The sequence below is a fragment of the Anopheles funestus genome, chromosome 3RL (genome assembly GCF_943734845.2).
Source record: "Anopheles funestus chromosome 3RL, idAnoFuneDA-416_04, whole genome shotgun sequence".
In the NCBI taxonomy this organism is placed as follows: Eukaryota; Metazoa; Arthropoda; class Insecta; order Diptera; family Culicidae; genus Anopheles; species Anopheles funestus.
In genome coordinates this window covers 41,355,945-41,380,688 of record NC_064599.1, presented here as the reverse complement: position 1 = coordinate 41,380,688, position 24,744 = coordinate 41,355,945, and the positions used below count along the sequence as shown (strand labels likewise).

The 24,744-nt window shown below is 40.5% G+C and overlaps 1 protein-coding gene across 5 annotated transcripts in view; it reads left to right on the top strand.

Annotated features, from left to right (window-relative positions):
* Nucleotides 1-24,744, top strand: part of LOC125771867 (protein dead ringer) — a 109,015-nt gene that overhangs the window by 44,542 nt on the left and 39,729 nt on the right. For 4 of the 5 annotated variants that reach the window (XM_049442988.1, XM_049442986.1, XM_049442983.1 and 1 more), the window contains one exon: nucleotides 16,768-16,815. The exons of the other annotated variant lie outside the window; for it this stretch is intronic. In XM_049442988.1, the coding sequence (XP_049298945.1) occupies nucleotides 16,768-16,815 (48 nt within the window). The remainder of the gene's footprint in view (nucleotides 1-16,767; nucleotides 16,816-24,744) is intronic. 5 annotated transcript variants of the gene reach the window in all.

Sequence of the window (24,744 nt, the reverse complement as noted above, 5' to 3'; positions counted from 1 at the left end):
GCTTTAAAATCACACCGCCAGCTTTTGCCAATTGACCACCCTCACAAACTAATGCTGAGATAAACGACAAATTCACAGACCGGGCTTAAGATTGGTACCGATAATATTCCTTGTAGAGCTGCATTATATTAGGATATAATTAATTTCTATCATTTAAAAATAAAACATTTTCAAAAGGAGCACATACGTAAAACAACCTTTAGGTTATTTTTGTTTTAATTGTGTTTTTGAAAAAAATATTAAAAGTCGAGATTGTTTTAACATTTTGATCGAACTGCAGTTTCAATTAAATGGTTATTATTTTAATTTATTTATAATGTCAAGGGTTTCGGTTAAGGATGGTTCAATGGTTTAATAGTTTGGCGGCATTTTGTTGTTGCCAGTCTGGATGGATACCAAAAACTCGCCCGAATCGTTCTCTCGTACTTATGGCCACTCAAAGGTAAATAACGTCCAGAAAAATAGAAAATTATAGACTAAAAACTATCCTATTTTATTTTATTAAAACCTTGAGTCAGTGATTTTCCGTGAAGATCAAAATTACAAAAATCGTCAATCACTGATCAAAATTACAAAAATCGGGAATCACTGAACGGCATTGCACTTCTAGATTCCCATGTTACGAAACCATACAAATTGAACTCACGCTTGCTCGCCTGCGTCATTTTTCATCGTGTGTGCGGTTGGTTGTGTGGAAAAACGCCAGCTATGCATAGCGCCGATAAGAAAATTTCCAAATCGTATTTATCGCTGAATAGCAACATTTCCCACATCCCTTACGATAGGGAAAACGGTACAGCTAGTTACGTTGCACATGTTTCTCTCTTTCTCCCTCGTTCTCGCGCGTCTATTCATGCGCATGCTGCACGCGGTTTATGTTTATGTTCAATCTCCCGATATTTCATTCGCACTCGCACTAGTGAGCAAGTGGTGAGATGGTCGGTGAATCTCTTCTCACGCCATGTTGCGATGTGCCTTCGCTGCTCACACTCGTGCGGGTAAACGAGATGGAAACAAATGTGTGGAGATTAATCATCCGAAAGGGACGACACGTGGTTGCACGTGCGGGTACGGTGCGTGTGCGCAAACGAGAGCGCGAACGGACCGAGTTTTTTGCTTACATTTCTCCGCATTTTATCTCTCATAATGCCCCGTTAGTTTACCTTTGTGATCGAGAGATCGAGGATCGGATCGGTGTTGCTGCTGCTGCTGCTTCTGGTCGAAACCGTTCGAATGGCGAAACACGTCGCCAAGATATAGGGGGATAGTCGTCGTTTTAGTAGCTGTGTACGGTTAGCGGACCGGGTTATGGAAGCGCAGGATACGAAGAAGCGACGCAAAATTTTGGCAAAGTGAACGTGAAGAATTAAGGTGTCTGTGTGTGTGTGTGTGCGTTTTATGTGTTCTTGGGTGTGTGAACAAAGGATCGTTTGAGGTACTGCACGGATACGGAAACAAATATGCTAAAACGACCACTACCACGATCCTTGAAGCTGGTACCAATAGGCAGCGTGTAGTGCGTCCGATTTTCAGTTAGTGTGTGTTTGTGCGTTTAACCAACGAGTTTAATTTTGTGTTTGTTTTACGAAGAAAGTTACAAATTAAAATTACCAAAAAAAAGTGTGTTGTGAACTTCGAAAGTGAAATGACGTTTTGAAGAAAAATAATATTTGCTTTAATATTTTCAAATGTTACAAGCAGTGTGTCAAACAATTCTTATCCTTGTGAAATCTGAAACGTAAAGTGTGAATGTGTAAATGGAACAGGAATCAACACGTTTCATCTGTACTTATCCTGTGCTTGTGTAGTCCTATTTGGCAAAAATCCTTCCCATTCGCAGATAAACAATTTTTTTTGTCAAAACATTTAAATTTCTACCGTTTAGTGGTACACGACGGAATTATCGATTCAGTCCAATAGACACCGCATATAAGCAGAATCATCGTTTTGCGTTTCAAATTCGGATCATTGTAGCGACGGCATTTTTCGATACCTGAATTCGAATCGAATTAGAACTGCTAAAATGTTACCCGTCGACAATCAGCTCAGTGAGGTAGGAATTTCTATAAACGTTAGTCACGATTTGTTGCTGTACCTTGTAAGATGTGATAAAATGTAACCCTGTATTGTATTCTACCCGGTCGCATTTGGATATTTTTGTACGGATGATTAAAATAAGGCCGTTCATTGTATATTGTTTTTTTCTGCCTATTCTTACATGGTTTCATGTATATAGTTTCGATTGTGAGGAAAGTTGAAACAAAGAGCAAGCAGAGCGAATCTTTGGTGAGGAATAATACAAATGGAGAAGAAACGACCAAACAACTTCGAAACGATCCTTGAGTTTTAGTATGCAAATCGAGTTGTTGGTCCGTCTCGAAGGAGAAATGTGCCACAACCGATGATGAAGGATCAACAAGGAAAAGAGCTTTAAATGCAAAGTAAAAAGGGACGACTCATATCCCAAAGTAGTCGATGGTGTGTCGCCATCGTTGTCGCCATTCGAGCCATAAATACCCGATACCGTCTGGATGGATTGCAGGGAGCAACGATTGCTCGATCCTGATCCTTTTCATGGTCACTGGTAGCGGTTGCAATTGTAATTTGAGCTTGCTTTACGAGTGTGTTCGGCTACGTGACTCGGATGCAATAATTTATATTTTATTGTTTTGAGCATTCTTTCCTGTGTGTTATTTGCTCATCCCGCTCCTCTTTTTTAGCTTTGGAAATGAGTGAATTACGTATCAAGTACTGCTTTTGCACTGGAAACACCATAATTAATTAAACGTTTAATTTTCCTTTTTCGTACACGCGTTAGGAAAATAAAAAAAATCTTAATTAATGCCGATATATTTGAGTGGAGCGGCACCGATTGCTTTACGCAAGATTAGATAAATGAAATCAAGAAAAGCCAGAAGTCTGAGAAAAGAGATTAGGCGCGTTAGGATTAAAGTATCATTAATTGCACAATAATGAATTCCACATGTAATCTCACGGTCATTGGAATCCCATCCCATCAAAACCGATATCGCTTCCTTTTATCAGTTTCCCGTTCGAAGAAATCGGTCTCGGTAAAATCTCGAAGGCAAACAATCCAGCCGACGATCTTGCCGGTTTATCACCATCCGTACGCTTTGTAACGTATTTCCCAAGCGAGGAAATTCAACAATCCGTTATCCTGCGATCGTTCCATACCATTTTCCAAGTCATCAAGCCACAAAACCATCTCAAACAAGGGGGCGTTTAGGGTGTAAAAGAAAAGGAAATCCGTTAGAAAACACAAGAAAAGATATCCTAAATGTGTGTATGTGCTTGTGTGTGTTTCTTGTTTCTTTCCAGGCAACGGATGCGCTGCGTAAAGTTAATGTGACAAATCTCTTAATCCTCTTCGATCGCTTTGTCGCGTATCGTTTTGCCCAGAGTTTGCTCGTATAACACACAAGTCTCTTTGGGTGTGGGTGTGTGTGCTCCAGCTGTCGGATAATTTGGTGGTGAAGGAATGGCATAAAAATAGCATCACACCCGCACACCCGCACCATCAGTCGTTGGCTGAGATATGTTTTTCCTTTTTTTTATGCGGCACCTTCTGATGGATTTGCTGTCATCTCGAGCAGCAAAGGAATCTAAAGAGATCTCACTCTCTCTCTTTCTTCTGTTTGAACGGCACGGGTCGATCCTTTTGCCGGGTGTCCTTTTTTCCGAAAAACATGATATTACGCGCTCTAATCTTTCCTCATCTTGGCTTTTCCAGTTCGGTAACGATTTCATTAAATGACCCGAATGTTATTCCCTTTTTTCCACTCGTTTGCTACCAAGAGGTAGCGATATGAATAGGGGCGTACTGCCCTCACTCGATTGATGTCATTCGATGAAGTGATAGAACAGGAAAAACGAATTGTGTGTTCCACCTTGTCATAGTGCTACCTGTTCGCCTGTTGAGCTGTTTAAATGCCGTTTACCGGGCTCCCAATTTCTGAGGAGACCACATAAATAGAAGGCGATGATACATTACAAATTTATTACATTCGAACACAATACGCTCTGAATGTTAGGATTATCCCTCAAATAGAAAGGAAAGGCGATGGACCTAACCCCAGGAATGGCGTTGGATGAGAATGGAAGGGTGTGTAAGGGTGCTGTCCGCAACACTAGTGGACATATCACGGTGATTGAAGACGATTTATTTCGAACGTTTAGATCGGTGTTGTAGATGGATACATCTCAATCTTTTGATGAATTGAAACACACCTCTATGTATCGGTGGGGTCGTTTAATAATTATACAAAGACATTAATTCACCGTTTCTATCAGACAAAATCGTCACTGGCATTTATTTTGGAAATCTTCCACTGAGGAATGCAATAATGTTTTGTACAATGGAAGCGTTTGAATGACAAAATGTTTGATTAATTACGGTTGGCGATTCAGTTAAGACTAACAAATGAGAACATCAATCGTAAGCGTACTTCTTCTAGAATAATCTATTTCTAAGGCTTAAAAAAATATGTCAAAGTTCTGATATATAATTCCAAACTTTATAACAAAATATTTTAGATAACTTGTTATCTTATCGCTTGCATGAAAATGCAGCTTCAACGTTCTTTGCTTTATTTTTCTCGGTATGCATTTTTTACATTCCAAGAATTGGGTGTTTAACAATCGAATCGGAGAATTTTATTAATGGTTCGTCTTCATTGCTATATGTTAAATGTTCAATGCTGCCATAGAATTGACAAATCGGCAAAAATATCGATTGCTCATGACAGAACCAAAAATCTCCAGGAAGTGATCAATTCAGACGCTCTGGGATGTTTGATCCTGCAAACCAACACCAAAGCAAACCATTATTTGAGAGGAAAAGGGCTCGTCCACCCGGTGGTACACAGAAGATCAAGATGTTCTTTACCATCGATCTTGCTGAAACTCCCGCTGGGCGGATGCTCTTCGCCGTACGTTACATATTCCCGTTACATATGGTATTGCGTGGTTAGCAAGAAAAGGAAGCTGTAATTTGTCTTCTCCACTGACCGTGCGAGGGTGCGAAAGGCACGAAGAAAAAAAGATAATAATTTTGTCAATGAAATTTGGTAGGAAAACTGTCCAGAGCGTTATGGCAAACGAAATGATATGCATACAACGTCTCTGTCCTTTTCCGTGTAAGTGTACGCATACGGTTGTAGATTATCGTAGTGATCCTTAGTTGTGTTTTTCGTTCTTTCCGTTCTTCGTACATTCGTCGTTCATTTTGAAACGAGCCGGAGTGTAGTAAGAAGAAACCTTAAACAGAACAATAGGAACACAGTAGTAGCGTTGAAGTAGTTGGAAAGCTATGCATCGAGATCAGCGTCATATTTTTATTGCCCTAAACAATTTGAAGCTCTCTGATCGATGTCGCCGGGCTTCATATTTCGCCCGCTGCACAAATCCTTCGGGGTACAGTATCCTGAACGCTTACTGCCATATCTTGACCAGGCAAGGACGATAGGTTTTTGCTGATGTCTGCGCTACAGACACATCGCATTAAAGTGGGTCTTTTAAAAAGGGTACTGCTTCTCCGTTTTCCCTTGGACCCTTGTTGGAAGCTTGTTCATCATCGCTACGGGTAACGATAACCGACTCTCGGAGGGACATATGTTTTGTTCTTCGAACTAATCAGAGGAAGAAAGGTCTGTGTAGGAGTTATTGCAATGCTTGAGATTTTGGAAAAATATGAATAAATTAAACCCAAAGCACTATAAGACACATAAAAGAAGAATAACCAAGCTATGTAAAACCATTTTTGTTACACTGGGATCGATAAGCTTTCTCAGCGTGTGAGGAATCCAAATGTACAGTAGACGATATCTGCAGAAATTAAAACTGAAAGTCAATTTAAACGTCCATGTGTGCCGAATATTTTCTAGAAACTGTTTAATGTGAGGTAAATGTTCCACGTCTATGTGTGTATGTCTAACTGCCATTGTCATAAAGATTTGGTCGATGTTTTGGGATTTAATCATTGAATGCAATACAGTCAAGTTTTGAGATATCATAGATTAGAGATATGCGACATATATCTCTCTTAGTGATATCAAGATATCTTAGAAATCTATCGTTAGCTCCTGTTTCGCAGGAGACGAATTCTCTATGCATGCTACTGAGCTGAAAATGGTGAAAATGTTGTTTCAAGCAATGGTGCTCAGGAGATCTCTGAACCGAGACTAGGTTAAAAGGTTGTATAGATAACACTATCAGAAGTGATAAGGATTTGATGAATTCCTAGAAATGTTCTTCAATATTGCCACATCATCAATTAAATTGCATTGATTTTTACATTAAATTTGATTTCTTAAAGATAGTTCCGTCCTTCGCAGGTGTGACATCATCTTCATAAGAAAAGGTCGGCACTCTAAGCCTCAATCAGAAAAAAACGATTTTTGTTTTTATGGCTGAAGCGCTCTCCAGTTACAATATGTGTTTCGTGATTAATTTTGATACAACAGAGTCAATTACTTTGTATGAATATCTCACCATTTGCAAGCATGTATAGTTGCATCGTATAAAATATTGATCGCTTCTACGTATCATTTCGCTAATGCTGCTTGACTTATTCTAGCAAAACAAACTACTTGCTTCACCATTACATTGTAAATATTGAAAACAAAACAAAAAAAAAAATCATCATCTACATTCTACACCGGCAACAATGTGTTGGGACGAAAACATCACATCAACATTCGATCGTTAATGAATATGATTTGTTTTTCGCTTTTGACCCGCTTCATGGATTGTTCCAATCGGCCCACATTCACGTTTTATGGACTGTTTAAAATCGCATTTATTAGCAAATTATGACAAACGGAGCTGGGTGTCGCGTCTGGTGTTCGTGTCGATCGTATATTGGCTACGATATCGAAGCCAGTCGTCCGATCGGCGAGGCAATAAAAACATCTACCTTGTTCCTCTCCATAACCCGCCCTCAAGAACTGGTGGGAAGCACGCCGGTAGCAGATTAAAGTATACACTCATTTTACGGCTCATTTTAAGATTGAGTGAACTAAGCCAACGGTCAGGTCACTGCGAGAGATGATTATGTGATGGTGTTTGTGAAGATATCGCACCAAACCTGACCGTCAAGGGCGCAGAACCGGTGGCGACAGACGCTTTAAAGCGGATCGAAACGATGTGGCAGGTTGGTGTATCGATTTGGTTTTTACTACCTCACCGTTGGGTTTGCCAGACATGCCATCCAATCCACTGATGCACCTGTCGGCATCGTTAGAAGATGCGCGAAATGCGCATACGCTTGCAGCTTGCCGATGACGACCCTTGCCGTCTAATAAAATATGGTTGATTAAATTTTTAGATTACAATGTTGCATTCACACCACCGTTTTCTGCAACAGTGAAAAACTATTCGTAAACCGTTCGTAAAATAAGGGACGAAAAAGTTCGATAGGTCAACGGCGTTCGCGTAACGTTCGGTTTAATGATTAATAATTCAAAAATTACCACAGTTGACGCGTTGAAGGGAGAGTGTTTGTTGGTTGGCATTTTGCGTACATTAAAACTAGCCACAGGGCCGCCCATTGGCCACGTTGCATGATTAGAGATATTTTCCCAAGGGCATTCATAGAACCGCGGGCGGCACCTCCGTTAGAGGCGCACAGAATTCGATTAACTGAAGTAACATTGTTTGGCAACACAACATGATGTATTCGTTGCGGGGAAGGGTTTATTATGCGCCGCCCAATCGTTTTCTAAATAATAAAACTATTTAGAGACGAGATAAAAAACTTCCATCGCAATCAGGAAGCTAAGTGATCCATACCAACCCCAAAATGTAACCTCTCAAACGGTGAAGTTAAACATATAATTTTGTAGTTTGTTGATCGTAAAATGTTTCTAATTACAATTCAATCATTCTTGTATGTTGTAAAAAAGAACTTCTAAAGAAAATAAGCAAACTGTCGGGTTTCGTATTTCCTGTTTTCTTTTGTTAAACGACCCATACCTAGCCATTGTCCCATATGGTGAAGTAATAAATCCACCCCAATAGTACCGGTGTACTTTATCCGGTTGCGGAAAAAATGTCCGGAAAAGCGCCAAAACAAAAAAGTGGAAAGTTTCACCGTGAATTCCCCACCATTTGGTAATCGAACAGTGAAGGAACTGGTTGATGCTGGTGTGATGGCTTTATGATGCGACCTGCCGTAAGGAGGCAGTGGTTTTTTCCCCTTCTGTTGTTATTGTTTCTAGTCTATTTCGATCTTTCCCCTCCGAGCGTACCGTGGTGTTTCGGTATTTCCAGTGGTGTTAGATTATGTTGTCGCTTTGTTATGCGACTGTTCCACTACCTTCGAGCCTGTGTGTGTCCATGTGTTTTTTTTTGCCTTGCCGGTACCAGGTGAAGGATGTTTATCTCTTTGCCTGTCCCATACGCATGCTAAGGATGTTATAAAAACCCGGGGTAAAGTCCCGTGTTCGTGGCTGCCCTAATCGAACGGTCCATTATTACACACTTACAGACACGGCACGCACCCTGTGTATTGTTCGGCATTGTCCTGGAATTAGGTGAAAGGGAAGAGCAAACATAAAGAAAAGAAATACCTGTTCAAGGGCATCATCGGTTGGCCAGGATCTGTCTGGAAAGAAGGACGGCCAGGAAGTAGAAACATGAGGTCAACCATATTTGCTACCACCAACCAACCGTCCCGGTACCAGCATCATTATCGAGCCATGAAGAGTATGTTTTGACTTGTTGCACGCGTCGTATCATTCTTCGCTGGGAGAAAGAAGTCTTTCAACCCCGGGAGGAAGGTTCAAATTCACACCATGTGCATTATGTGCTGCCGGCAAACAAGAGGGGCTCACAATGCTCAAACGCTGTGTTACGCTACAACGCCAAAAAGCCGGTTCTTTATGCTTTTTGTTGTTAAAAAATAAACGTGAGCCAAATCGGATAAGGAATCTATGCTTGTAAAACAGGGAAGCTGTGGAAAATATGTATCGGTCTGGGGTGAAAAGGAAACGCAATAGCCGAAACCGATGAAGCCTGTTGGGGGAAAATTTCGACGCTAGGTATATTGATTAGATTTATTTTCCCACAATATGTAATGAACACAAGCGCATCCTTTGTTTTAATGTGCTACTTATTTCAATTTTCTACGAGGAAAGCTTTCCACGAGTCTTTAAGGGAAACTTTGATTTTACGGCCACTTATGCTACTACACGCGCTCAGAAATCATTGTTGATTTGGAACCGATCTTCCCAAAGAAGCTTCCTGCGCCGGGAGAGCAATGAGCACTAGTTTAGGTTACCTTTGCTAAAAAGGCCCTCGAACAGGGTGTAATAATCCTGCCATTAGTTGCGGACCGTGGGTTCTTCCCGATGTTGTGGTGGGTGCGTTCGCGTGTGCCTCGCCCGGCAGGGTTCTTCTCTGGAGTCTAAGGTACAGACGGTGAAGATGCTGGTACGAATGGGCACCGCAGGCGTAGACTAAATCAATTTCATCGGATATTAATTTCATGAGCTGTGTTTTTTGTTATTTTATTCACCGGTTCGGTTCGGTTCCATCTCGTTACCCGATCGCAAACGATGGTTGGCGTACTCTCGATTCCGATCCGCCTAGTTACTGTTGTTAATCGGCTCGCGACCTTCCTATGAACGGTTATATCCTGATCCCCCCGGGGTTTGCCAGACGAATAAAATTTCGGGGTTTGTGGCTTTTCGAGGGCGCATAAACAATAATCACAAGAACATCCGGGCATCGGAGGAGCGGGAATGGCGCACGTTACGAAGCATTAGAAAACATTAGTGTACGGATAGAATGAAATCGATGTGGATAATTGTGGCCTTTCCTTGGTTTCGCGCGATGATGGGTTTAAGCATATCAATTGGTAATGGCACTTGTACGTGTGAGACGGAAAGCGATACCACACATAGCCCGGGATAACGAGCGCTTCCAAAAAAGTTTCGATCCGACCACGGGAAACTAAACCAATTGTAGAAAACAAAACAAAAAATAAACGGAAAGGAAGACGCGACTCGATTTGCGATGGCTTTCAAAGAGAAAGATTCAATTGTGATGATGCTTTGCACAAAGGGTCAATGATGTGCGTGGCTTTTGGAAGGTTAATTCCATGTTGGTTCTCCGTTCATAGCGAGCTCGTAATTAATATCCTCCTATTACTAGGATGTGTAGCTAGTTTCGAAGAGAAGGAAATAATTTTTAGGGAGTATTTTCAATCACTTTTTTTCCTTTCCCTAAGTTATCTTATGTTCTGTCTGCACGGGTGATCCGTGAGAAAGGAAAGAAATGAGTTAAAAAAACGGAAGAAATATTTGTTTAATTTGGTTTACGATACGTTAGTTGTAACTGGTAAATGAAACATTAATTATTTTGTTCTTTCATATCTACTTTTGTGGTCTTTATGAGCTTACACCAAAACAAAAAATCAATGCATCCTTATGTATATATGTTCCAAATCATAAATATTTGGATTTTTATGATCGATTCCAGCGCAGACTAGTCGTTAAAATTTCATTGGAAAGGTTCTCGCTTCTCTTACGATTTTTTTTATTCATCAGACCTCAGGGACGTCTTTTCGACATTTGGATGCCATTAAAGGCGTCTGATATTCCACCGAGGAAAAGGGCCTGATATGGGAGGAAAATGTTATTAATAATTGTAATAAGACATTTTATATCCAAACGTCAAAACATAACCACGGAACATCATCGGTTGATGAGAAAGATCGAGAGTGTGGAGTGAAAATAAAGATCGCATCGCTTCGCCATAAGAGTACGTTGGTGCAGTCCCAGGGCAGCGAGTAATGAGAACGAGTGGAGTGAAACATTTTATAAGATTCATTTATCATTATGATGATTTTTTTTCGCGCTCTCGCAGACCTACAACGTGAACGTGAAATGTTCGGCGCACGGTACAATGAACAGGGGGAGGAACTGTGCAAGGAGAAAACGAAGAGTTTACTGCTTGACTGCGATACTCGTACGAATCATGGTTCCATAACCAACAGTCAAGATATGGCACCATTCAAGCAGACACTTACACTAAGACAAGGGAAACCAAATTCATCATTACTTGTTGCTGTTCTCCCCTACTCCATCAAACATTTTATGTGGAGATTGGGAGATTTTTTCATTAAGGGACTATTTCGCTTCATCTTTCCATCAAAATACCTCTCATCGTTTCGGTTTGCGGTCGATCGAAGGTGTCTTAGGGAATTTTAGGAAGTTATTTGATTATAATATCATCATATCTTGACTTCAGATTAGTTTGTTATGTAGAATCATGCCCTGTAAATAAATCTTTTAAGAGATTTACCTTTTTTCCCTCATTATTATCTTCATGATTGTATTAATGTAATTTTCTGCAATTTTTTCTCCATATTTTTATAATATTCACGATCATCAATACCACCTATACTGATTGATGTGGCTTATTAATTGCGCATTTTATAACAAAAAAAGGCAACGCCTTCTCCATAAAAAACAAAGTCCAGTGTAAAAGCGTATGATTGATATGGAAACAGAAATGAAAGGAAATAAAATGGGCTTACTAAAATGATTAAAGAACACGTACGCCACCCAAAGCCCGCAGTACTGTTTGATGTGGAGGAAAGAATGGGTTCGTCGCCTGTTTTATGTCGGTCGACGATATATGTTGGTTGTGTTTTATTCTCGCGTCGTTTTATTATTCTTCTGTTGGTTGGTATGAAATCCAAAAGATCTGACGGACTGATGGCAGTTGCAGCTAGTAATATGCATCAGGATAAGAACCTGGGATATGTACGATTCTTGAACCAACGGTTTGAGGTTTGGATTTTGATTAATTGTAGAATAATTACAGAGAATGAAATGGGGTGCGTAGTCTTACTGGTAACTTCGTACATTCGACCGGCATAGGTTTACGTTCACGCTTTGCTACAGTTTGGGTCTCTTGACTTGGTGAGGTACGAGCTTTACTGGAGCATGGTGCAGTAACTCACCGACAAGAATTTTGATTACACTTTGGCGAAGAACGCGGTACGCTGAATCCACGAAGGTGGATGTCGGTATAATTAAGGACATCGATCAGCAGTGCCCCTGTGATTGTGGCGGGGGAAGGCCACAGTCTGTTTTAAGCGCATGGAACCGTCCTTCGATACCGGAGGAATATATTAATCATACACGAACGGTGCGTTCAAGCTTGTCTAGTGCCCTGAAATGGTAGGATAAAAAGAATTTTACATAGAAAAAGAAGAGTATATACAGGTGAAGTCATGAAATGACAGACACTAGACCATAAAGTTCACTTGCTAGTGGCTAGAGTGCTTGAATCAATCGCGTCAGCAAAGGGAAAAGCAAAACCAACTCGAATCGCGATGAGTGTTTTAATTTCCCACGGTTTTGCCGTTGAGCTAATGGGTTGCAAAGGGATGGGGTATGTGGTTGTGCGGAGAATTGTGGCGGTCTTAATTTGCAATTTTGATTACAAGAGCAGACCGGCAAGCCGTAAACAAAATGGTCAGCATTAGGCTGTTCACTCTCAAACATCAAATCGATGCCAAGTCGGTGGTCAAGAGCCATCATCAATCCAGTGGACCTCTAAAACAATGTTGGATTATGAAGTAGTTTCCGCTTTCCGGCTGAATTACCCACAACTTCAACTACCACTATTGAGCTTTGAATCTAATTCCGATTTATGGGCAGCGTTCCGAGAAGAGAACAAACGGTTAAGCATCGATCAGCAGTGATCCGCGCGTGGCCAAGACCGGCGCGTTATGCCATGTTTATCCAGAAGCACACGCCCATCGTCGATGGGCCGATGATGGCGTAACGGGTTCATCCGTAGTTCCGAATGAAGCACTCCGAAAAGGGGCTCAAATTTGAATAGTCCCATCCTACAAAAGGCACAGGATCAGCTCCCAAGACATCATTCCAGGCACCACCTATCGAGTGGGCAAGAGCTCAGATTGCCGCAACCGTATTCGATTCGATCGGTTTATAGACTTCAATAAATTAATATCTCAAGCATCTCCCGGTACACCGATATTCGCTCTGCCGTAAGTGTGCGTGTTCGTTTTTCGTGTGTACACTTCAGGCGCTCCAAGGTGGATCGTCGAAAAAACCCGCTGACTCATGGTGGGCGCACGCGTAGGCTTCGCTGATCTTTTGCCCGATCATGCCCAGCCTCTTCAATGCTAGCCAATTGAGTGGCGAGATCTTCCCGCTTTTTTTTTCTCTTAAAGGTAAATCCCGTTTCCCGAGGCTCATCCACACTCGATCGGTTGAGATCATGAACGTTTCACCGGGCCCTTCTGTGGACGTTGGATGGTTGGATGGATACAGCGATCAAAACATCGACCGATATCAGCGACGCAATATCAAAAGCGGGAAAGTAGCTACCCACCCAATTTGGCTGGCCCGTTCACCATCTCTCCTATACTATGGTCGGACTCACTTTTTGAAGTGATCGCTTTCAGGCGCACCTCGAGCATTAAACATAAACCCTTCGGTGATTGAACAGGCAATAACAATACGGAATCCTTTCTCCGGGAGCAAGAAACGTTGTATTAAAAACAAACCAACGCACACTGGTAGAAGGGTTTTTGATCGTCCACCACTTCAACCTAAGCAGCATTGATAGGATCAGTCTGGATGACCGGATGGGCGCGTGGTTTCCTCGAGTGTCAAGTGGTTAGTTTTCGGATGCAAGAGCCCCTATCGAGCGCACAACATTCTTGGCTATTTGTTGGCTGCTTCTTGACACTCGTCGAGCTATCAGCTGTGGAAAAAGCCACTTTTCGTCAGGTTGTAGACTTGGAGGTTCGTTTTTTGGAGAGGTCGGATGTGAATGAATCGCTGGCGACGAAACGCTCGATAGAGAACAGCTGGCCGAGGCAGCCAAAGAACTACTAGAATGAGCAAACAGTTGAATGTTTTCTTGAGTGGTTCCAAGTGATGAACGGTAGCACAGATTCGGCCTGAATGTGATGGTACAGAGTTTATTTCTTCAAAGAAATTGTGGGTTTTTAGAATACTCTTTGTTCTGTGTTAAATGGGATCTACAATCGTTCGTTTATATGAATTAATAAAAAAGTGTTCAACTAAATTTCGATGCTACCAACTAATCTTGATGGCAAGTTTGATTCTTAGAAGCCTTTAAAGAAGAGGTGGTAAGTTTCAACACAGTAAATTAAAACAATAATTACCCTAATTTGGTTCCTTTCATGCTTTTCTCTTGCGCAAAACCGTTGAAAAATGAACCATGATAGTCGAGCTGGAAATTGAAATAGTTAAAGTTTCTCAAGCCTGCTTACTAGACGTACAAAACGCTGTTGGTCCACATTCCCACCAAAGGCGGGAAACAACGGGAACCACGGACTCATTGGCACATTCGCATAGAAGAGGTTAATCAAGGTTGCTCCCAATTGGAGCCTGACTCTCCACTGATTGCAACGCTGCACTTTGGCTGCAGTTTCCCGGTGCATATCCAGGAAGCTCAGATTAACGCAGTCCCAGACAGGAAAGCAGAACGACAGATAATCGTTGGCCCTTTGGTCTACGGGGTGTATTGCCTTCTATGGGCGGCTCTCACGTTGGTCGGCGAATGTCTTGACAGATATCCAGCTGTGATCGAATCCACTAGGAAAATAAAACCGCTTAGAGAAGAACCTAAGTGGTAAGAACCGTCCAAAAGCTGGAACACCGGAGAGAGAGAGAGAGAGAGAGAGAGAGAGAAAAAAAAAGATAAAGCATAAAGAAGCAATAAAGTAGCCTGAGAAGAAATGGATTCAACACCTCTTATCCTACCTCCTCTGTGCGCATTGTCACTTGATTGACGCACTAGGGAAGGGTGATTTCCACTTCCCACTTGGCTTCCAGATAATGAACATAATAGGCGAACCATAATCATAATAATTTGCTTACTGAAATACACATTAATTATGGTCGTGAGAATATCCTATAAATTATGATAAAGGAGGCAATATAGCAGTTAAGCAGAAGCAACTACAACAACAAAAATCACAGAATGCGAACAGATTCGAGCACTTAATTGAATAAACATCGGTTGGAAAGATAGCCTGGAAAACGATTGACTCTCCAGCGCAGGCACTCACTCATCTCGCTTTTTAGATTTTGCTTCCCAAGTTTTCCTTCACGCGAAGGATTAGAGTTGCCGAAGTTTGCTGAATCGCTGGAACGGCTTTAAGGGGTTTGGCGTGATGTTAAAACGCAAATGTTAATCTACCCTGAAGGGCGTCTCATCAAATCGGGATTAACTCGGCTCGGAGCCTTTCCTGCTGTGTGAAATCATGCAAGCATTGTTCGGAAACGTGGAAACGAAGGTTATGCGGTTTTTGTGGATCAAAACCGGGCGCACACAGCTGTAGTGCGATTGAAATATTCGACAAGCTGCTCATTATACTGATGCAAATTGACGCAATAAATCAAATGTCCTTAATGATGAAACTAATCCGTTAATCTGTAACGTTGTTTAACAAGCAACAAATAAATGTAATTTAATTTTTATAGAACTAAATCATATCGTTTCTGACAAGGCAACGACTTTAATAAATCATATCTGAATAAAAAGAATATTTTTTGTTATCAAAAAGCATAGACATCACAAGATATTTCATCTTGGATTGAATCTCATATAGAATAGTCGAGAACTCATTCACAAAACATTTGAAGAAATGAGATTTAACTAGTTAATACTTCTTCTCCCTCATAGCACCACAATACGTGTGTGTTGAATTTAACCTTCAACGAAAAAATGTAACCAAAAGGGAAAGAGATCGCGAATGGTCGTTTACGATCAGCCCAAAAATGCTACAAACTGATACTAATAATGGAATGAATGGAAGGTGTAAACCCGACATACTCACCGTTAGACTTCGAATGAGGCAGAAGATGATGGAAGAGGCGAATTTTATGACTGTAAAATTACTAACCGTACATCCTGTCCGATATCGTATGGGATAAAACATCTTCCGATCAATACGGCCAATAGTGGTGGTGTCCCCTTTAGCCTCGTTTATGGATTTCTGGAATAAAAACAAAAGCCCGTGTAAATTCGAACGTCGATTGTGGGCCCTTATAACCTTGGTGCAGATTATGTATTTTCCCATCTTCACTCGCATAAAGCTTAGCTATGAACCTTGTTTGATGCAGCGAAACGATTTGTTTGTGTGTGCATAAAGTTGTAAATTTATTCGTTCGTCTTGCGCGTTCCGTGTGTTTGACGTTTCGATCCTTTACTTCGAGGTCGATTGTTGGGCTAACGAAGTAAGCAGACCTTCAGAGTGGTTGCCTTTTTTATCCTTTATCAGTAAAATTGTATACCGACCACGGCATGTTTTGCATCTTACCGGTTGTGTAACAAAGTGTAAGCATCGTCAATGCGGTAGGATTAAGCAAATTACAATTTGAAACGTTCTTCGTGTGAAAAATATACTACGCGCGTGTGACGACGTTTTCTTGCCATTTGAGAAGCACTCAATTAGTTTTATTGCTTTCGGTGAAACCAATCATCAAGATGTGTTGCTATCGACACCGACAATATGTTCGGTGTGCATTTAAGCCGATTGGCACATCATATATGAGCCGATGTTTTTAAGATGATTACTTCAATTCAGCAGGCTGCAGTTTATTGCTGGCAACGAAAGAATAAAGTAAACTAATCTTTTCACGTAAAGTTTATGTTTTGATTGAGGCAAAAAAGCAATATTAATAAAGGTTTAACTAAATGAGCTAATTCGCTTCTCTCGTGTCGTTTAAGGTAAGCAACAAGCTAAAAGCGCTGAACCGAAACAGTGTATGGCAAACAGTGAGTAGTATTAATGCCCATATCACGGCAAAGTTAAATATATAACTAAGCTAGGAATTAATATATAGATTTTTTCTTTTATTAGACTTAGTGTACGGTATAAAAAAACAAAGATTTTAGAGAAAACTACTCTGCAACTGTTCTTAAAACAAAAACACAATCTGGCCGGAACAATTTTCCGACTATGTGGCAGTGCCAAGGCAACACTCTTAACGATGCACCCTTCGCTTCTCGCTCATATGCACTTTGATTGTCCAAGAAAGGTGGCGTACCGTATGAGACTGCGAGAAGTAAAAATATAAATTTATTAAATTTTTTATATGCGCCAGGGTACAAACGGGCATGAAATGCTTAACTGAGTGAGAGGCGTGTCAAATTCAAATCAATCTATGTTGTACATTTATATCCACCGGTGTTTGGCGCTCTCTGTTGTTGGTTGGTATTGTTGTAGCTACAACAACATGTTTCAAGCCAACGTACACGATGATGATGATGATGATGAGCAAGCAAGCAAGCAAGCATGATCATAAAACTCTTGGACAACACTGTTCAGCTGCATATGGTCGAGTAAACTTTTATTTTTATCTGATGCGCAAGTGAAGGTTTCTCTAATGCATGGAAAATGTGCACATTTTAATAAATTGTAAAATGATCAATTTTCGTTTATTTTCAAAAATGAAAATATGGAAAAAAGTATACAATAATTTACTGCTAAAAACAAATGATTTAATAACAATTTATTATACAGAATCTTTTATGTAGGTATACATGTTTTCATTTTTTTAAATGAAGCATTTTAACGACACTCTCGTTCCACGTTGTAGTTCCCACGTGTCACATCAAGCACACCTGTCCCTAGTGTAAAGTTCTGTTGCTTTTCAAGCTTCAAGCCAATGACTACAACGTTGCATTGCATACAGCCGCAGTCGAGAATGGATCATAAATCACGCGTGGGGCAGAATCAAGCCGGCGGTACAAATGCACGGATGCACATTGGATTTGCTTTCCGGATATTGTACATAAAACCACCTCCTTGAGTACATTTGGAAAATGAACCGCTTTACGTAGCAGATTGAAGTCATAAATTTCGAAGCGTCACTAGTGCTCCAACGGGGTATAAAATTTGCAAATAGTAGTTTGTTTGGATTTTGGCCAGCAGATAGTACAAGCACAAAAATATTTTAACAGAATAGTTTTTAATTCGTGACAACTTGAAGTAAAAAGCAAGTGTTAATCAAAAATAACAATCCAATAGGTAATTTGAATTGATTAGAATTAATTTTCTTTGTATGTTTACATAATTTACGATGCAAATTTCAAACACTGTTTCCCTGTCAAAAGCTTTCTCAATCATGCACTAGACTTTCCATGCGTCGATCTCGTGTCTTAACCTTGCAAATCAGCACTCCGATACCTTTGCACCGTTGTGTTTTATGCTGCTTGCTTTTCCACTTTGCCTATGCGTTAAACGATGATTGATTGCGTTTATTATTTCTCTACACGATCTCCAACCGTGTCCTAAGGAGTTCGCTTCCTTATAGTCAATCGACAGTTGGCTAGAGTTTCTTTCATTGCTTCTGCTGAGAAGAAGCTGCCGTCACTGCTGCACCATCGACGATCACTTTAAACGATCTTGAAGATGAACATAATAATGGCGCGCTTTGATCGTAATCGTTAGAGAAGAAAAATTGAAGCAAGTATTTTATTTTTCCTATTTTCTCCCCCGTACCGATCGTCTGATGCTGGTTTGGACGTGTGGAGCGAATAGGTGGATCGTTTAATTGGGTAAAAAGGCGTCTCCAACGGGCTTTTGATATTTGTGTGAGGTGTATGTTTGAGCCACGATGAAATAGAGTTGAATTGAAAGTATCTTGCTGCTAGAAGAAGATCATCATTGCTCTAAACCAAGGCGGGTCCTGATGTACGCAAACGTAAATGATCTCGTTATAGACATTAAAATCGTAAATTGTATTAATACAAATTAATTTTTCGTGCTACGGTGCAAAGAGCCTGTATGCTGGTCCGTTCCGGCCAGCGCTGGTAACGATTCGATGAACTCCCGTACACTACCCAGCGCGTAGATCGTTCGTAGTGATCGAAATTAAATGATTGATTATTTTCCATGCTTTTGGGGAGCACGCCATTAAGCGAGGATGAGAAGTCGATGGGTCGATGGGTCGACGAGATCTATTCCCCGGGTAAGAAGCATTCGCTCATCCGACCGGCGGGCCCGTCACGGAACGCTTCTAATTGACGATGAAAATAGTGATTTGATCTAGTTAATGATGCGGTACGATCTCGAAACGGTGCTTTCGCGATTTCTCAAACCAGGAACTACACATGATTCGGTTGGAGGAGCGAAGAAAAGTCATACACGGCGTTGGGAGATTTCTGTTCCTTTTTCTTTTTACCTCAAGTCTCAAGTTTTTTTTGTTAGACACGAACCTAGGAGGTTAGATGGGAAGAGCTGACAAGAATAACTACCGTTAACTTACCACCAAATCCAAATATACACACCACTAGAGAACAACATCACACTAACTGTGCAATGCAGCACATAGCATTGAACCATCCAAAATGCGACGACATCATCCGAAGGTGCTAAAAACTATGGCGCATCCTCTTTCGTGGCGCATTTTGGGCTACAATTGTGTGGTGGTGTGTGTGTATATGTTGCTACGCTTATGTACGGTTTCGACGGAGAAGATATCCATCAATCAAACTCAACATTGCTTCTTGTGGTTGAACGACTCACGTTGTTTTGTCGATCGCAATGTGCTCCGTTGCGTTACTTCGTTGGATCTTGCGTTACTTGATGACAAATGATAACTATCCTGTCGCTATTTGATGGCAAACATTTTCGCTTCCGATGAATATTCAATAATCACCATTTTACGATATGACGCTCGGTATGATGTATTCCGACGCAATTTAAGACATTTTACTCGAATAATTGTGTTTTCGTTAAAACATGATTCACAATTACAAGTGCTTTCACATTTTTAAAACTATTATCTCATCGGGATTCGTCCCTTAAGCGATAGATTGTGAAACTCCGATTATTCATGCTTATCAGATATTCTGTCTTAACCGGATTAGAATAATACGGATAATAGGTACATTTTCTTTTGTTGATAAATATTATTGTATGATGCAAGATGGATGGTGTTTATTCTAAGTGCACGGATTCATTTTACTTTATGACAAAAGTTTATTGAAATGAAAAGAAAATTGTTTGAAGCTTTTGCTGTCATCGTTTTTGCAGTAAATATGTCAAATCATATTTGAAATTGTCATTTCGGTGCTGCACGAATAATCCAACACTCGGCTAAATGATCCCCGGATAATCGTTGTTCTATTGTATTTAAATTCTTATAATCAAATTTCATGCTCATTTCTCATCGGACACTACATTAACTCGGATATATTAATCATAGTCGGTATTTCCGACCGACACATAAGCACATTTGCAAGATGAGTATCTTACGTCGCGCATGCATCTAAACACGATCCACCATCAACTTTTCACCAGTCGACCGAAGGAAAATGCCACAACAAGTCGCCGTGGCACCTTCTCCACGAAAGTAATCGAAAGCGTGGTGTTGTCGTAAAAATAAAAATGAAAGTGTTAAAAATTATGTGCCTTTTGCGGTTTTTATTTTTTAAACTCTCGATTGTGGTGGTGCCGTTTGATAGAGTGACGCTGCTGGCATCAACGTTTGTAGGTCATACGGCGCCGGTACCTTTTCGGCTTCATAGCATCACGAATGATAGTGTCGCCTTTTAAAACGGTTGCTAATATGGCTTTCCATATGTTAGGAGACTAGTAAATTTGCTTACCGCCTGTTCCGTTGGCATCATAGAAGAAGAAACAACGTGGTTGTTTCTCACGACAAACCAATACACACACGGACGGTCGGTCAGGTTGTCAAAACCACGAAAATTACTCATTGCACTTCGGAACCAGCATAAGCGGTGGATTTGCAAATGTCGCCCGCGCTCATTCTTTTACGATGTGAACAATTTTGCCAGTGTGGTTAAAATGCGACAAGTGTGCGGGTTTGTAAGTTGGAACATCTTATCTACTGTTAATAAAAATGACTATTGTTTTCGGATTGAAAGTTGCACTAGAAAAAGCACTGCGTGCCGCATTAATGCCAGGACGTTAGTAGTTATGGCGTACTCGTGATTTACGATTAACTTTTCACAATTTTCTTCTACTGAAACTGTCGCGTAAAAGTTATATGATAACATAATAAAAAAAGGAAATTAACATTTATTATGCAAAAAAACTCAATAGACCACTGTACGTAAGAAAAAATTAGAATCACTCTTATACGGATTTCACAGGAATACTTCAATCATCAAAATGCTTCTGTTCGAATTACAGCTGTCAGTGACGTGGTGTCAGAGCGTCGCCAACCTTACAGTACATTACGGTAGCGTTGTTTGAATTTTTACATTAACATGTACCCGTTGAAAATCATCCTGAGCCTACGAACACATGTGCACTGACGGCTACACAGACGTCGTATGCAAAATATGCACAAATTACTCACGATTTCTTTTTATTTTGTTTAGCTCTCCATGCAACAGAATTGCAATTACACCGTTTTTGGGGGGAGTTGGTTCCCCTTTTTCTTAACTGTCCTCCTTCCTCTGCTCTCTGCTCACTGTCGTTATCTTAGCGATCGTTTGTTTAACCTTCTATATCAGAATGTGGTTGATGTACATGTTTGGTTGCTTGCATTATCGCCTCTTTCGTACCATGCTTTGCCGTCTGTCTGCCGCTTTGCTGTTCGATTCGGGCGGGAAAGATTATAGTCAATTTTTTAGCTCGAAGGCAACTTTACTTTACGACAGCCCGACGGAAGTTACGGGTTGAAACACAAGGATGTGATAAATTTTCGGTAGCACCATGTATGTGTCCAAGGGTTTAAAGGTGCAAATCGTTGCAAATTGGACGGGATGAAAAAAAAAACACGAAACGCAACCGTCACGAGCAATTATATTGCAAGAATTTTAAGTTCAACCGTTCCTATATACCATGCGAGATCGATTCTTTGTTGATTGAACGAACGATACGATCGCTTCCCGACAAGCTTAGAAGACCAAACCGCATTGCGTGACAACTTCTTATTTTAGCGTCCCTTTCGGAAGCGCTTCTGTGGGTTTGAATAATTTTCTCCATTGAGCAGAGCTGCTGAATGAAATAGCTTTCGAACTCGTTAGATAAAAGTTGTGTTCCGAAGGTTTGAAAGTGTTTTCTGATTGAAATTTCATCGTCTTTTTTGTGTCACTATTTTAACGGGGGTTTTTTGCCATAAATGATTGATTTTTAAAACAAAATTTTGAAAGAAGTCAGTTCTCCAATAGATTAAAAACCATTTGCATAATTTGTAATTTGTAATTTATTATTTATACGAGTCCGCCGAACATTGGCTTCACTCGTTTCTTAAATCTATACAAAATCACGTAATTCTAAACTAAGATTAAAGCTTTGAGAAACACTGAACAGAGATACCGACTTATTCTACAAAACGTAATTTTTCTCTGAATGTGCTGATGCCTTCGTGGAATTCAAAATAATCGTACAGTTCGTTTAACACTCTTGACATAGCTGTTATCGGCTCATGTGATCCATATCTGGTATTTTTAAATGTTGGTCGCAGAAAGCATCTATGGCGCGTCGTTTGTCTATATACATTGATGTTTATCTTCTGGAGTATTGCCGGCGCATCAATGTTTCCACAAAGCACTCCTGCGATGAAGGTTGCTTGGGCATTTCTCCGCCTATTCGCAAGAGTCTCTAAACCTAGAAGAAGACAACGTGACCGATATGGTGGAAGTGAGTTGCGATCATTCCATGGTAGACGCCGAAGTGCGTAACGTGTAAATTTCTTTTGTATAGATTCTATTTTGTTTTTCCAAATTTCTGCATATGGGCATGAGACAACACTAGCATATTCCAATATCGGTCTGACTAAGGCGCAATACAAAGATTTGACACACATTGGATCATTGAATTCTCTCGTTATTTTAAATATTAAACCTAGGGTCCTGTTAGCACGTTGAATCATCTCGTCATAGTATTGTGTAAAACATAATTTATCGTCAAGTGTAACTCCTAGATCGCGAATTTCACATTTACGTTGTAGTAACTGTCCGTCAATAGTATAGTTCGTCAAAATTGTTGTACGTGCACGAGTAAACGAGACAATAACACATTTTTCAACGCATAGACATAGCATATTCCGATTACACCACATATTAAACGACTCTAATGCCGCTTGTAGGTTCGTTGAGCTGCTTACGGATGCACACATTTTGATGTCGTCGGCATACATTAAAAATTTTACGTCACGTAACACATAAGACACATCATTAATAAATAACACGAAGAGTAGTGGTCCTAGATTACTCCCCTGGGGTACGCCTGATGTGCACTTAAATGGTTCCGAAACCACTTGACCAAATTTCACTGCATATACTCGGTCTAATAAATACGATCGCAGCCATGCGAGGATCCTTGTAGGGAATCCCAGCTTGTTTAGCTTTGCTAATAGTATATCGTGAGATATACTATCGAAGGCGGCTTTTAGATCTGTGTAAACACAATCTATTTGTTGGCTGGTGTCCATGCAGTTGAGACAATCCGATACAAATTGTACTAAATTTGTGGAAGTCGACCGCTTAGGCATGAACCCGTGTTGTGCGGTGCTCATGTAGTGACTAGTTGAGGTTAGTATTGCATCGTGAAGCATTACTTCCAATACTTTGGCGCTTGAACACATTGAAGTTATTCCACGATAACTCATGCCTAGCTTTGGGTCGCCTTTCTTTAGTAAGGGTGTCATCCACGAGGTCTTCCAGATCATGGGAACTTTTCCAGAAGTGTACGAAATCTGGAATAGCCGGACCAGATAGGGTGTAAGCGATTTAGCGCACTTCTTTAAAACTGCTGATGGGATTCCGTCCGGTCCCGGATTGTAGCTCATTTTTAGTTTTAATATTGCAGCTTCCACAGTTTTATTGTCAATGATGATATCGGGTACATCAATACAGTCGCTCGGAGTATCAGAAGTCGCTTCGTCTATTCTGTCCTGATCTTGAACACGGGGTAGGAACACGTCGCGAAATCTGGTCGCAAAAATTTCGCTGATCTCTTTTTCAGTGGTACCCGTGTTTCCTTTATATTCGATTTCTGTGACAGCTTGTCTCTGATTACGTTTTGAGTTTATGTATGACCAAAATGATTTCGGATTTCGTCGCAGGTTGCTTTGCACTCGCATAACATAATTTTCGTGAAGAATTCTATTATAGGCACGGTATCGTCTAGAGGCAGAACGATAAAAGTTACGGTTGTCGTCATTGTTGTGTCGTTGAAGATTCCGCAGCGCCGTTTTTTCTCGTTTTTTCATATCTATAAGCAAACGGTTTGACCATGGTGGTTTACGGAGTTTTCTTTGGCGAGGTGTTTTATTTTTTAGAATTTCATTGATTTTCATATTAAATCCCGCCACTGCGTCGTCAATTGTGAATCCGTTCATAAATAGAAATTCCCAGTTGCTATTAGCTATTTCAGCTTCAATTGCAGTGTAGTCAGCCTTGATATAATTAAGCTTTTGTCTAGTAGCATTATCAGTCTCTCGTTGTCTTACAAATGCGGTGTTATTAACGCAGATTATTAGCGGTGGATGAGGTTTGGTTGTAAATAATAAGGTTTGGTTGTAAATATCATCAAGTACAGTCTTGGGTCTTATGGTTTAGCATGTCGGTATTCGACATGATACATCAAATGTCATCGGAGTACATGTCGAGAGTACATAGTAGTTCCAAGAGAGATTGATGTACATGGTTTCGTTTGGATTAGTTAATCGAACATGAATAACTATGTTAACAGTATTTTGGAGTGCCTTTAAAATAACT